We start from the raw sequence: 15,645 nt of genomic DNA, 5'->3' as shown, positions 1-15,645 counted from the left end.
TCAGCCAGTTGTGTATTTTCCAGTTATAAATCTAGAGCTTCAAATCAGGCCAAGTAAATCAATAACAACATAATGAGGAGTAGGATCTACATTAGGTTCTTTCACTCCCAGTGATGTCTGCTAAGAAATTAGGAGGGCCGCCTCACTGTCTTAAGAGTCCTTCACTGATTTCACAAATAAAAGCATTGAGTTTACTTGAATGGGTTTTTAGAATGTCACAGCCAAAGATTAGTGTTTTTACAGACTGCAAGCAATATGTCTGCCCCTCAGGTGAGGATTTAGACATTGAACAAAATTGATGTTTTTCTCTTTGATAAATGCTAAAGTGTTAATGTTCCAAAAACTTCAATAAGTTAATACCATATTGCTTGCCCATAGAAAGTCTTGTGAGAAAACTACTACAGCATATAAATGTAGGACCATATTGGGTTTAATGGTCTTCAGTCTTTGGTCCATACAAACTTGTTGTTGTTTAGTCGTTTAGTTGTGTCCGACTCTTCGTGACCCCATGGACCAGAGCACGCCAGGCACTTCTGTCTTCCACTGCCTCCCACAGTTTGGTCAGACCATACAAACTGGTTGTATCTAAACACCATATATGCATTTCCAATGCTTGCTTCAGAAAAAAACAGATTTTAAAAAAAACAAAATGCATTTGTATCACAAACACAAAAACCATGCTACATTTTCTTCTTCATCCAAAGTGTACATATAGTCAACAACAGCAAGAGAAAAAAGTTCTGAAACCTGTAATGAGAAGGATGCAAACTCATACCCTTTACCTAAAAGACTATGGAGGCTGGTGCTCTGAGGCAGGGAGCATTCTTAAAAACAGACATCATTTTATACACTGTTATGAATTTTTTTTACGGGGGGCGCGGGTGGGGCAGGCTGTAGTCTTGAGCCCCTAAAGTGGAGTTTTGTAAGCTAGAAACTAGACACTGGCAGGCTGGATAGCTGGGAGGCAAGGCTATACCTGATTTCTGTTGGAATCCAAGGCTGTGGCTATGGGAGAATCAAGAACCGCATGGGGTGTTAATGCTGTGAGCCCCCCCCCCCAATCATAGGCTCAGGTTGTATATAGGTGTAATTAAACCACCACGGTCTCCACTGTCTCCATTCCAAAGGAAATAAGGACCCTGGGTGAGTGCCTGGAACCCCTAGAATCTCATACGGCTTGGAGATTTGGGTCTTTGTCCACAATAATATGCATTAAGCACTATTTTGTATATTTACATTATTTTAAACCCATTCAAATGTTCCCAGCATGTGGCTACATACAGCAGTACTAGTCTTACCACTTTCTCTATGTCTATAACAAGGAATACAGCATATTACCCACAAAACCACCAGGCAGGGGCATAACATCCCTTTGCAAACTGCCCTTGTAATCTTTAAAGAAACCTGGCCCATCAAGACTTTCCTTACACTGCATGCCCTTGTCCATCACAACCCACTTCTTCATATCCACATTTGTTCCATTGACCTTCACTCTACTTATAGCGTCCCAGTTCCTCCATGTATTCTCACACTCACTCCTCGTCTCATTGCCATGTGTGAGAGTTGCATATAGATGAAATGTTTAGCTATCTGCACTGCTCTAAACACTGTCTTGCTGAGGAACCCTGCCTCCCTGCCTGCAATCAGACATTTTTGGCCACAACCAGCCAACTGTCTTTGCTCAGTAGCAAAACAAAGGAGCACATGTTGCTACTGATGTGCTTGTTGCCAGCCTTCTTCCTTCCCTGAACTTACCTGTCACTCCAAAAGTGCTTAGTTATCACCAGCCTTCACCAGTGCTTGGATGCCAATGCTTCTAATACTTCCAAAAGGAGGAATCACTGGAGGTGATGCCCTGTCTACTTGTTTGCTTTAAATGACAAAAGGGTGCCATTTGGATGCAATTTCTGCCTGAGTTGCAGTGGTGGAGGATCAGTAAAAACAACAACACAAAAACACACAATGTTGTAAAATACATTTAGTGCATTTTCAATGCAACTCCTATGGAATGTGATGTGTACAGAAAGTTCAGTCTTTAAAAAAAAGTTTTTCAGAAGACGTGGATAAAATTTGGATGCAATATCATAGATGTTCTTAAACATGAGAGGGAAATAACTACTGAATTTGTAAGGATACAGTTATACAAGGTAATTAATTGTGCTCACTCAATTGAGGTATGTATACTATTATCATCTACTTAACTATGCCACTAAAAATCCTACTTGTTTGGAGCACACGCTTCCCACTGATTGCTTTCCGGAGAGCATCTTTGACCTCTTTGTTTCTCAGGCAGTATATAATTGGGTTAAGCATGGGAGTAACCACAGTATAGAACATGGACACAATTTTGTTGAAATTCACTGAATCAATAGAGAAATTTGATGTTGGGCGGACATACATGAACATTAGAGTGCCATAGAAAATGGTCGCTACAACTAAATGGGAACCGCAAGTTGAGAAGGCTTTTTGGCGGCCTGTCGATGAAGGGATTTTCAGAACAGCGATGAGGATGAGGATGTACGATATCAGAATGAGGAGGAAGGAGCTAACAATGACGCTTGTGGCCACTATGAAATTGGACAGTTCTGCTTCATGTGGGCTTGTGCAAGAGAGTTTCAGTAAAGGTGGTGCATCACAAAAGAAGTGATTGATCTCATTTGGGCCACAAAATGGCAGCCTGCAAAGCGCAACTAATGGAGGGATGTTAACTATGAAGGCACCAATCCAAGAGCTTACAGCTAGCTTAAGGCAAACTTTGTCATTCATGAGTGTAGGATATCGAAGAGGATTGCATATGGCTAAATAGCGATCAAATGCCATGATAGCCAGAATGAAACATTCTGCAGTACCAAGTGTAATAAGAAAGTAGAGTTGAGTAATGCAGCCTGCATATGTAATGGATTTGTTCTTATCTAGGAATACTTCTAGCATCTTTGGAACAATGTTGGAGGTGTACCATATCTCCAGGAAGGAGAAATTGCTGAGGAAAAAGTACATGGGTGTTTGGAGATGTTGGTCAATACGTACTATGGTGATAATGATGAGGTGTCCACACAAGGTCAAGATGTAGACAACCAACCCCACAAAGAAGAGGAGAAGCTGAAGATTCTTCAGACTTGGGAAGCCCAAGATGATAAAATGGGTTACTGCAGTTTGATTGCCAATCAACATGCTGATGTACTTGTGGATCTATGAAGCAGGAAACAAAAAGATACATATATCAAATAATCTTCTGACATAGAATAATGATCATTGTGAAAAAAGTTAGAGAATTTTTGATGCTAAACACACCTGATGTGCATCTAAGCACATTTCTATGATGTTATCTGAAGAGAAGAGAAAAAGGGAGACAGAGAAAGTGATGCTAACAGTCACTGGGTATAGTTAAAAATGTGGAAATATATATATAATATAATTGCTGATGCTTTACTGTTTACAAAGTTTTGTTGCCTGCTTCTTCAAGGTGGAATTCACGATGTTGTAAGTACTCTGAAATTTCAGATGGGAGGTGAACCTGAATGGTAACTGCTTCCCAAAAACTTTGCAGTATGTTCAAGATTGAGACAGGATTTGAGCACAAGGTTTTATGTCTCACTGATTTGTTTATTACAGTATCCTAATGTATACTTTCCATTTGGTTCAATGCTTATTATGTTCAGGGTTTTCTGTTTATTTCAATAGGTGATAGGATATTCTCATGGATTAATGACCCATGCTCATTAAATGACCATTTGCGATTTTTTCAATTTAGCTCTACTGTTGAAGTTCCCTTTGGAAGTTACAAATTCCACTTAGAAGTGATGGCCAATGATTCAGGGACACAACTACAGTAGCAGCATTTTAGGAGCTACTTTATTAATTTGAAACTTACCTTTTTTAAATTTGAAGAAGGCTGAAACCTCACTGTTTCCTTTCTTTAAGAGCTGAAGTGGAAGGTGCTGCTAAGGAGATGAGACTGTGCTGATCATATCTGGAAGGCAGTCAGATAGCTCAGGAGACTCAGAGCAGTTCTTCCTTTATGAATATAGATAATTGGAGATGATGTTTAAGAGAAAGTCATGAAGAACTATCTCCACTAAATGAAAAAAGGACATAGTAAATATAACATTTTTCATCATGCACCTCAATTCTCTCTGGAAGTTTTATTACACAGAGGACCTACTCTGGGACTAGTTAATTAGTAGGCACTGCAATTTGTCCACCTCCCTGTAGACAGACTCCACATGTGCAATATTTTCTGTCTTATGGTGTGATCCTATACATGCATGCTCAGAAGTAAGTCACATTAAGTTCAGTTGGGTTTACACCTATGTAAGTAGATAAAAAGAGCTGGTGGTGAGAAATCACAGAAATAGATCTGCATGAAATCGGTACTATGGCACTTTTTCATGTGTTACATCAACTACATAGTTGACCATCCATCTTTGACACAAGGACTTCAATGAATTGAGTCAAAGCATTTAAAGGAATTGAGTCAAAGCATTTAAAGTATTGTTAAAGAGGCAACAAAGTGTTGATCATTTCTGGAAGGCAGTCAGATATATCTGTAGTCTAAGGATAGTTCTTCCTTAATGAATATGGATAATTGAAGATGATTTTTCAGAGGATTGTTGCAAAGAATTACTGAATCTCATTCTATGAGGCAAAAAGGGCTATGGTAAATATAACAGGTTTCATTATGTATCTCAATTCTCTGTGGAATTTGCGTTCCACAGAGGCTCTACTCTGGGATTAGTTCATTAGTAGGCTAAACTCTGGGGAAGAGAGAAATATTCTGAAGTTTGTCCACCTTTGTATGTACATGCACCTTATTTGCATAACCTTTACTACGACATTTAGAAGGGGGGGGATTAAAAATGAGTGTATATGCATACAAATGAGTTTCACTTTTCTTGTATTTTATATCATACACATGATTGTGGCAGTTCATGATGTTCTGCAGTGCATTGTTAATAGGCAATAGCACTTCCTAACATTAAGGAACACATCCTAACACGTAGCTTGAATCAACTCCTATTAAATAGTGGTCTGTCCTCTTCTCATTAATCACACTCCAACATTTTCATTTAGCTGCTGGGGGGTTTCTCAGATCAATTAAAGATGGTGAAATATTTTCCACCACTTTCATCAGCACAGTTTGCAGAGTCTCACTGATAAGGCTGTCTAACTTTAAGCTCTAGGGTTTGATCCCTTGGAGATCAGGTCCCCATGAGTTTGAATACAGGTATGCTGATGAAATAGGTTCAATGTATAAAGTACACATGCAAATCTCCCCATGAAAAGATAATATAATTTATCTTTAGGTCTTCTTTTCACATCTTTTCACATTTGTTGCCTGCTTCTTCAAGGTGGAATTCACGATGTTGTAAGTACTCTGAAATTTCAGATGGGAGGTGAACCTGAATGGTAACTGCTTCCCAAAAACTTTGCAGTATGTTCAAGATTGAGACAGGATTTGAGCACAAGGTTTTATGTCTCACTGATTTGTTTATTACAGTATCCTAATGTATACTTTCCATTTGGTTCAATGCTTATTATGTTCAGGGTTTTCTGTTTATTTCAATAGGTGATAGGATATTCTCATGGATTAATGACCCATGCTCATTAAATGACCATTTGCGATTTTTTCAATTTAGCTCTACTGTTGAAGTTCCCTTTGGAAGTTACAAATTCCACTTAGAAGTGATGGCCAATGATTCAGGGACACAACTACAGTAGCAGCATTTTAGGAGCTACTTTATTAATTTGAAACTTACCTTTTTTAAATTTGAAGAAGGCTGAAACCTCACTGTTTCCTTTCTTTAAGAGCTGAAGTGGAAGGTGCTGCTAAGGAGATGAGACTGTGCTGATCATATCTGGAAGGCAGTCAGATAGCTCAGGAGACTCAGAGCAGTTCTTCCTTTATGAATATAGATAATTGGAGATGATGTTTAAGAGAAAGTCATGAAGAACTATCTCCACTAAATGAAAAAAGGACATAGTAAATATAACATTTTTCATCATGCACCTCAATTCTCTCTGGAAGTTTTATTACACAGAGGACCTACTCTGGGACTAGTTAATTAGTAGGCACTGCAATTTGTCCACCTCCCTGTAGACAGACTCCACATGTGCAATATTTTCTGTCTTATGGTGTGATCCTATACATGCATGCTCAGAAGTAAGTCACATTAAGTTCAGTTGGGTTTACACCTATGTAAGTAGATAAAAAGAGCTGGTGGTGAGAAATCACAGAAATAGATCTGCATGAAATCGGTACTATGGCACTTTTTCATGTGTTACATCAACTACATAGTTGACCATCCATCTTTGACACAAGGACTTCAATGAATTGAGTCAAAGCATTTAAAGGAATTGAGTCAAAGCATTTAAAGTATTGTTAAAGAGGCAACAAAGTGTTGATCATTTCTGGAAGGCAGTCAGATATATCTGTAGTCTAAGGATAGTTCTTCCTTAATGAATATGGATAATTGAAGATGATTTTTCAGAGGATTGTTGCAAAGAATTACTGAATCTCATTCTATGAGGCAAAAAGGGCTATGGTAAATATAACAGGTTTCATTATGTATCTCAATTCTCTGTGGAATTTGCGTTCCACAGAGGCTCTACTCTGGGATTAGTTCATTAGTAGGCTAAACTCTGGGGAAGAGAGAAATATTCTGAAGTTTGTCCACCTTTGTATGTACATGCACCTTATTTGCATAACCTTTACTACGACATTTAGAAGGGGGGGGATTAAAAATGAGTGTATATGCATACAAATGAGTTTCACTTTTCTTGTATTTTATATCATACACATGATTGTGGCAGTTCATGATGTTCTGCAGTGCATTGTTAATAGGCAATAGCACTTCCTAACATTAAGGAACACATCCTAACACGTAGCTTGAATCAACTCCTATTAAATAGTGGTCTGTCCTCTTCTCATTAATCACACTCCAACATTTTCATTTAGCTGCTGGGGGGTTTCTCAGATCAATTAAAGATGGTGAAATATTTTCCACCACTTTCATCAGCACAGTTTGCAGAGTCTCACTGATAAGGCTGTCTAACTTTAAGCTCTAGGGTTTGATCCCTTGGAGATCAGGTCCCCATGAGTTTGAATACAGGTATGCTGATGAAATAGGTTCAATGTATAAAGTACACATGCAAATCTCCCCATGAAAAGATAATATAATTTATCTTTAGGTCTTCTTTTCACATCATGTTGTCCCAACACCTGGCCAGTCCTCATGGCAGTCATGATGGGACCAACTATTTTCAAATGCATGATCTGCATCATTTGTGAGTATAGCCACATTGCAGAATGAAAATGGACAAAACGTTTTAAAATATGTACTTTTCTTTTCTTTTCAGGGTTTTTCTTTAATGAAGTAGTTCAATGTGTATATAATTTATTGATTTTAATTCTACTGACAAAAATGTCACATTGCCAGGATATGTGAGAAAGAAATGCTTTTTTGTTCTTTCTTAAATTTTTCAAAGAAAAATTGGAGATTATATATGTAATAGCACATAAACTGTTATGAGGAGGAATGTTGAGAGTTGAGAGGAATGTAGAACTCCAGAAGGATTATATTTGTTATTCTTAATACTGGGAGAAACATTCAGCTGAGAAGTGTGGGGTATGTGTGAAACCACTGGATTATTCTTCAGGCAGAAATCAGGTCAGGTTGGCTTAAATTTATAGGTGAGCTGTCTAAATATTGGCTCACACTTTAAATGCAAACACACACATTTTTTAGCACCTGCAAAAAACCATTATTCTTTAGACGAGCCTGCCCAGATATTTAGAAAGCTGAGGTAATTTTAATCTGTTTTAGTATTTTAACATTTGTATGTTTTAAAGTGTGGCTGTGTTTCCCCCCCTTGATTTTACTGTTTTATCTTTTATCTTTTCTGGTCTCTGATTGGAAGCATAGGTTCATATCCCACATATGACAAATCCTCATGGTCTGGATGGCTCATCTGGAGTGTGGTGCTCAATTTAGCATGATTTCCTCTTAACCAAGCATTCATAGAGTAACAGCACTAGGCAGCAATTGTGTGCAATTAACAAGTTCCACTGGAATCAATAGCAGAGGTACAGTGATAGCATGCATTACTCTACATGAACATAGTAATGCACGCTGTAAGTTTAGTGGCATTTCCAAGTCCCCAAGTCTACTCTCCAAATAATGACCTTATATTATCAATAGATATAAATGCAAAGAAACTCCTTTCCCCCTTCCACCACTCAAGACTACAACATTTCTTAAGCACACTGGCAATGTTATTTCCTTTGACTGCTGTGAAGGTTAGTGATCATAGAATTCTTTTCTTTTTCATAGATTTCATAGATTTTTCATAGATTCTTTTTCTTTTCTTTGTCATAGATTTCTTCACTTTGACTGACGTTCTGTCCTAGAAAAAATTCATCGGAAGCCTTTTCTAGGTTAAACCTCTTCAGCTGATATATCATAAGAAGTACACAGAATGCTTTCACTTTAGGGCAAACAACTGTTCTTTTTTTGTTTCCACAAAAGAACAACCAATCATAATATGGATCTCTCAAACCATACAACAGTGAGTGAATTTCTTATCACAGGATTTCCCAACCTGGAAAAAAGCAGATTTCCAATATTTACGCTAGTACTAATTATGTACACACTAACAGTGATAGGAAACATGGTTATAGTATTCATCACCAGGTATGAAAATTCTCTTAACACCCCCATGTACTTCTTCCTGGGAAATTTTTCCTTGCTGGAGATCTGTTTTACCTCCGTCACAGCCCCAACAATATTGGTTGATCTCATTAGAAAAAAGAATGTTGTATCCTTCAAGAACTGCCTTACCCAAATATATTTTTTCCATGCTCTTGGTGGCATTGAGTGCCTCCTTTTGGCTGCCATGGCATATGATAGATATGTGGCTGTACGTTCTCCTTTAAGATACAACACCATTATGAATAGTGTTGTCTATCATCAGCTTGCTACTTGGTCTTGGGTCACTGGCTTGGTTCTGCCATTGATCCCAACAATTCTCATATCTCAGCTCAACTATTGTGGGAGCAATATAGTGGACCATTTCTTCTGTGACATTTTGCCATTGCTGAGGCTGGTTTGCAACAGGACCCAGCTCAACGAGATGCTGAGTTTCTTCATCTGCTCCTTTCTCCTTGTTGGGTCATTCACAATAACTGTGGCTTCTTATGCCGCCATCTTGATCACTGTTCTGGGCATTCGTTCTTCCGATGGACGGAAAAAGGCCTTCTCCACCTTTGCTTCCCATTTGACAGTAGTTGGTATCTATTATGGAACAATGATGTTCATTTATGTCAGGCCCACCCGAAACCTCTCCTTCAATATGGACCAGTTGGTAGCTGTCTTCTACTGCCTGGTCACTCCACTCTTGAATCCCATCATATATAGCCTCAGGAACAAGGAGGTGAAAGAGGCCCTTAAAAAAGTTCTCTGTAGAAAACAGGAAGGACTGAATTGATAAGTTACTCTTCTGGAAAAACTGAGCTGAGCTTTAACAGAGGAACAAACAGTGAACAATGTATAAATTTTATAATGCACCACTTATAATGCCTACTTAGATACTGTATGGCCACATTTAGTAGCAATCATCATCATTTAAGCTTATGGTCACTTTTTTTGCAAAAGCAACTCAGAGCAATTTACAATATCAGAACTACTAACAAAACTTGCAGAGCACTTCCATGTATGTATACTCAGAAGTAAGCTGCATGTGTATCTTTTAATACATGCTCATCTTTTAATGCTTTGTGATATGTACATTTACCAAGAAATAAATCTGTCTGGATTTCTAAGCAATTAAGATTAAGATATCAGCATTCATTATATACATGAACTGCATTGCTTTTAAAAACTCAACAAATTATTGGTGTAGAGACTCTCAGCCAAGGTTATTGAGCAAAAGAAAAGATAAAGATAAATGTAAATCCTTCACTGTAAAGCTATTCACCATGACTTTTAGAAGACATCTGAAGGTAGCCCTCTTTAGGGAAGTTTTCAATGTTTGATGTTTTATCATGTTTTTAATATTCTATTGGGAGCTGCCAAGAGTGGCTGGGGAGACCTGGCCAGATGGGTGGGGTATAAGTAATTATTATTATAATTATTATTATTATTATTATTATTATTATTATTATTATTATTATTAGAACAGGCAAATATTATAAGTTTGAACAGGCAACCACTTTCCAAGTGGTAATTTATTGCAACATGCATATGGCCATTTAAATCCTGCTCAGACATTTGTCTCCACACAATCTTTACACACAGAGAACAGAGACAGCTAGCCTCACTCCACTAACACTCTAACTCTATCCTCATCCACAGGGGCAATCCTATGCACAAGAAGGTGGAGTGAAGCAAGCCAGTATAAAAGTTAAACTGGTTTAAAGTTACACCAAATTCAGCAGGGGGGTTGCTGCTCTGTGTAAGGCTGGCAGAGAGAAAACAAGCCTTTAAAATTGTGCTTTATGCCAGGTTGCCAAGTCATAAAATTGAGCTGAATGGGTTTAGAATCCAGCCTAAGTCCGCCCACCCTTTCTAGTCCTGCCTCTTCCACACGCCTCCTAATGCCCCTTTTTGAGACTTACACTTGCCATGACTCAGACAGCTTCAGCAGAGCCCTGGCTGAGCTGCAGAAAGCCAGTTACACTGGCATAGCATCAGCTGAGCCAGGGTTGGAGATGAAGTGCCTACTTAGCCCAGCTGAGTCAGAGATCCACTGCATCCTAAGCTGCTCATCTTGGTGGAACATGCCATATGATTGCTCCTTTAGTGGCAAAACATGTCATGTCTGAACAGGAACCCTGATCATTCCGGGTTTATGGCACAGGGGTGTTGGGACACAGGAAGCACATATATCCCTGCTCCTCTGTCCATGACTTGGAGGAAGAAACCTGATTGGTACATTGGTAAATGAGACAACCACTTCGTCCTGCCAAGAGATGATAATCATTTTGCCATTCCCAGCTGCATCAATATAGTATAGTATATTAATAAGTATAGTAAATTTCTCTTTCTCACCTTGCAAAACATAGATATGACCAGCTTATCAAGTAGCTACATGTACAGTATTTCTAGGTTGTTAACTGGGAAAGGGTGGAATGGATATCCCTGATTTTAGGGAATGTATTAGTACAGTAGAATGTGTATTACAGTATCAGCTTGGCCTGCAATGAAAGGCATCCCGACTTCTGTTTCAAATGGTTAAAAGTGGTGGCAACACTTTTGAAAGTAGTTAGGATTTGCTGTCATTTCTTGAAGCTTGTGTAGTTTGCTTTCATCCACAGACTTACAACATATTTTGCCATAGTTCTAAACCTCCATGGATTCATTAGTGGGGTATTCCCATGAGCTTTCCTTAAACAAGAATATAAATAAAAACATGTTTCTTTGCTACATCACAGTGTGCTGCTTTAAAATAAGAAATAGTACTTCTCTGGTGGCCAGAGAGCATTTTTGTGTAAGTTGGCTATGTTTGACATCCTCTGAATTTGCTCTTTGAAGTATGAAAGAATAAGAACTGAGTGTTTGTGCTTTGTATTAATAGAAAATGAAAGAAGTATGTTTCATAGGGAGGAATGATAGGGATAGTTATTACATGTTATTTCTAAGAGCACACAAATAGTGTGCACTCTCATCAAACCTCTTGCTATCTTTTTCTTTGTGGAAGTGTCCATGATGTGGTCAGAGGCATCAAAATATAAATTCTTTTGAAACTCCCGATAACTTCACTTGAGACGGTGCCTGTGGTCTGCATATCACAGAATGCATACTTCCTGCCAGGAAGCCATGGTATGGGCTGGACTGGTCAATATTTTCCTACTCTATTATCATATTTACACAAACAAATTATATGCAATGGGACAAAATTTTAGTGTAAATTCTAGTGTGTTAAAAAATGGTTTGATTCTCCCATACGAAAACACACACCCTGAAACTGGAGGAACTGGTTTATTTTTTCCTCGGGTAATAATGCAATTTTATCTATAACATCAGCTTATCTATCCCAACATTTATGCATTTATTTATTTATTTATTTAATAAGCCATCCTCCAACGGGTGGTAATGTAGGAGCTTTCCAATATGTGGTTAACACAGTTTTGGCAGCAACCAGAAGTTGCATGGAAAGCTCAGCTGCAAGGTCATTAAGACTGATCTTAACAAATGTAAAGAAGAACTGGTGATGGTTGGTCTATGAAACTGAGGGCAGGAGTTTGAGTCCTAAAAAGATCAAACTGACCTAAGCATATAAGGGGAGAGGGTAGCAAATCCTGTTAACCTTGATACGTGTGATATTTGCTCATGGACAGTGAGTGTAACAATTTGCTTTTCAGGTACAACCACACAGTGGAATTTGTTGCATACGGAAAGCCATGAAGGTGATACAGTCTATATAGCTGCATTATACCTGGAAAGCTTTCACTGATAATGCTGAATAGTACTGAAATTTCTAAAATAGCACTCTCCTAACTGTAATATTCAGATAAGACACCATGGGCACATCCTTCTTCAACAACCAAACATCAATAACAGAATTTGTACTTCTGGGATTTGTAACTATTAAAAGAGGGAAGTCCTTGCTCACCATCCTCTTCCTCACAATGTATATTATGTGCTTCTTGGGCAACTCAGTCATCATCACTGTGTCTCTATTAAATCAGTCCCTCCACACACCTATGTATTTCTTTCTTGGCAATCTCTCCTTCCTAGATATCTGTTACATCTCCGTGACTCTCCCTAAAATGCTCATAGATCTTTGGGTCCAATCTCCACACATTTCCTTACTGGATTGTGCAGCACAAATGTATTTTCTTATCTCATTGGCGGGTGCTGAGGGATTTCTTCTTGCCTCTATGGCTTTGGATCGGTACTTTGCTATATGTCACCCATTGGTCTATGCAAGATTCATGACTAAATGGACCTGTCTCCAGCTGACTGCAGTATCCTGGGCTTGTGGCTTCTTCAATGCTACTCTCCATACAGCACTCACATTCCGCCTGTCTTTCTGCAGATCTAATGTGATCAGTCATTTTTACTGTGACATTCCTCCATTGCTGAGTATTTCATGCTCTGACACATCAATTAATGAAGTGGCACTTTTTACAGTGGGTGTATTTGTAGGTTTTAGCCCTTTTTTCTTTACTCTGATCTCCTACTCGTTGATTCTTCATGCTGTTTTCAACAATCAGCAAAAAGGACATCGTCACAAGGCCATTTCCACCTGCGTATCTCATGTCACAGTTGTGATTCTGTTCTACTGCTCTGGGATATTCACATATTTTCGACCTACCTCCAGCTACTCACTGGAAAAGGACCAGCTTGTTGGGGTTCTCTACAATATCATAACTCCAACGCTTAACCCTATCATTTATAGCCTACGGAACAAAGAAGTGAAAAGAGCAATAAGTAAGTTATTAATTAGATAACATTATCAAGTTCGGACCTTTAACAAGAACTGAGATTAACTGAGACACACTGTTAATAAATGGTGGATCAAAACAACTGAACTTTCTTTAAAATAAAATGTTACACGGTGTGTGATGAGCTGAGAGACATGTGATTTCTGTTTTACCATATGATGCTAAATATTCCTGATAGGTATGTGATGTCCTCTAACCTTAGTTTCCAAAATAATAATAATGGTGCATTGTTTTGTAACTGCCAGTAGTGAAAGTTGCAAATAAATATGGAACCTTGATCAACTAACTTGTATGTGATCATTTCAGTATAGTGGTATGCATGATCCAAAGTAGATAGATTAGATTAGATTAGATCGATGATTGATAGATGATAGATGATAGATGATAGACGATAGACGATAGACGACAGACGACAGACGACAGACGATAGATGATAGATGGATGATAGATATTTTGTCTTCACTGATAATTTCTTGAGCACAACCTTAGATGTACCTTAAAATCCCACTTTAGGCAAATTCTGGTAATTTTTTTAGAACTGAAGTCATTCATAGGTGAATTCTTCAAAATATTCCTCTGGTTAACTTCCATCATTATGACGTTGGGAACCAATATGTTTCAGGCACTTTTGTTCCAAAGGTGACAGAAAGGTGAATAAAAGAGATGGTAATTCTGTATTTTAAATAACTAATACCACAATGCTAAGGATTGATGTAACATGGAAACCTTCACTGCTAAGAGTTCTTTTAGACATTTCATGGATAGCTCTAATCTTGGATCCCCAGTCTTGGGAGGGATATTGGCACTATTTGGAAAAGAGGATCTGTGGACAGGAGACTGCCACCCCTACTCCCATGAGCATCTTTCACCAACTGCTTGCCATATTTCTGATATGCAAACTTCACAAAATGCACCAGCTCTCAACACTATCATCTATAGCCTACGGAACGTAGAAGTGCAATTGGCAGTTAAGACATTGGTGGGGAAGAGAAAGCATTTACTCTTGGAAATTAAGATTGTCCAGAGAAATTGAATTGAATTATGTCCATTTGTCCTAACTGGTGGAGTGAAGACTTAAAGGCTTCCAGAATAGCATGGAGCTTTTCAATGAAATCCAAACACAAAAGATTTTGTGACTCTTTGGGACATTTTAGCCAAGCCATGCTCCACTGTCCTACACCTGATATCATATCTGCAATGTATTTCATGTCAAACCTCTCTTTGTTAATGACTTGCAGTGTTCTTCTTTAATTTGTATCCCTAACATTCTATACTGAAATTGCTCTGAGTAGAGGTATGGAGCGCTATACACAAATCATTCAAATGAACAGAGTTGAGAAAGACAATTTTCAGCTTACAGTAAAAGCACACTTGAATGGAACCAGGAGAGGAAACCTTAATGGCTGCAGATATATTATGAAACATGATATGCCCACCACCCCTTCACGGCTTTTCATTGTTTATTAAAATACCATTTCATTCCTGCAGATTTTATTTTATATGTAGCACATAATGATTCTATTTTTTGTTTCAATTGCTGCTTCCTTTTTATATTGCTAGGTGTTTTTAAAATGGCATTGTGACTTAAAATGCAAAGTGCCTTTTGTACCAGAATGTTGGGATAAAAAAGCTTTAATAAAACACAAAATGAAGGATATACCTTAATATACACATTATTACAAGCAATCTTGTCCAACAGAATGCAATTTCTGCATTATTTTCACTAAAAATGCATTTCTAGGTATACTTTCCCCCAGAATACACATTTGTGTACAGGTTATTTATTGGAGAACTGTATGGCAAAATTCAGAGAAGTTTAAAGAGATTTCAAAGGATAGGGGCATTTTGTTTAAAATATTGTTTCAGGAAGTATGGATTATTTAGATTCAAATTAAAATGTGAAGCAAATCAAATTTGTATTCCATTCCTGTTTCACAGATCCTTTCAGTAATGTATTAGTTGCAATGTCAGAATAGAACTGAAGATACTCAGGATCAAGTCCTTGTTCAGCCATGAAGCTCACTGTGTGGCCATGGGACAATCGCTGCTCTTTAATCTAAACTCCCTCACATATGGTTGTGAGGATAAAATAAGGAAACATATATGCTACATTGAGCTGAGGCATAAATAAAGGTGGGGTGATACACACACACACACACACACACACACACACACACACACATGCATACATATATACACAT

The 15,645-nt window shown here is 38.1% G+C and overlaps 2 protein-coding genes across 2 annotated transcripts; one reads left to right on the top strand and one right to left on the bottom strand.

Annotated features, from left to right (window-relative positions):
* Positions 1–2,193: 2,193 nt before the first annotated feature.
* On the bottom strand, positions 2,194–3,171 carry LOC114582982 (olfactory receptor 6B2-like). The gene has a single exon (XM_028704329.2). The coding sequence runs from the start codon at positions 3,169–3,171 to the stop codon at positions 2,194–2,196; it is 978 nt and encodes a 325-aa protein (XP_028560162.2).
* A 5,370-nt stretch (positions 3,172–8,541) lies between these two features.
* On the top strand, positions 8,542–9,483 carry LOC114582983 (olfactory receptor 5V1-like). The gene has a single exon (XM_028704330.2). It carries the CDS (start codon positions 8,542–8,544, stop codon positions 9,481–9,483), a length of 942 nt encoding a protein of 313 aa, XP_028560163.2.
* The last annotated feature ends 6,162 nt before the right edge of the window (positions 9,484–15,645 follow it).

This window comes from Podarcis muralis, chromosome 13 (genome assembly GCF_964188315.1).
Source record: "Podarcis muralis chromosome 13, rPodMur119.hap1.1, whole genome shotgun sequence".
Taxonomy (NCBI): Eukaryota; Metazoa; Chordata; class Lepidosauria; order Squamata; family Lacertidae; genus Podarcis; species Podarcis muralis.
This window is presented reverse-complemented; position numbering and strand designations above follow the sequence as displayed.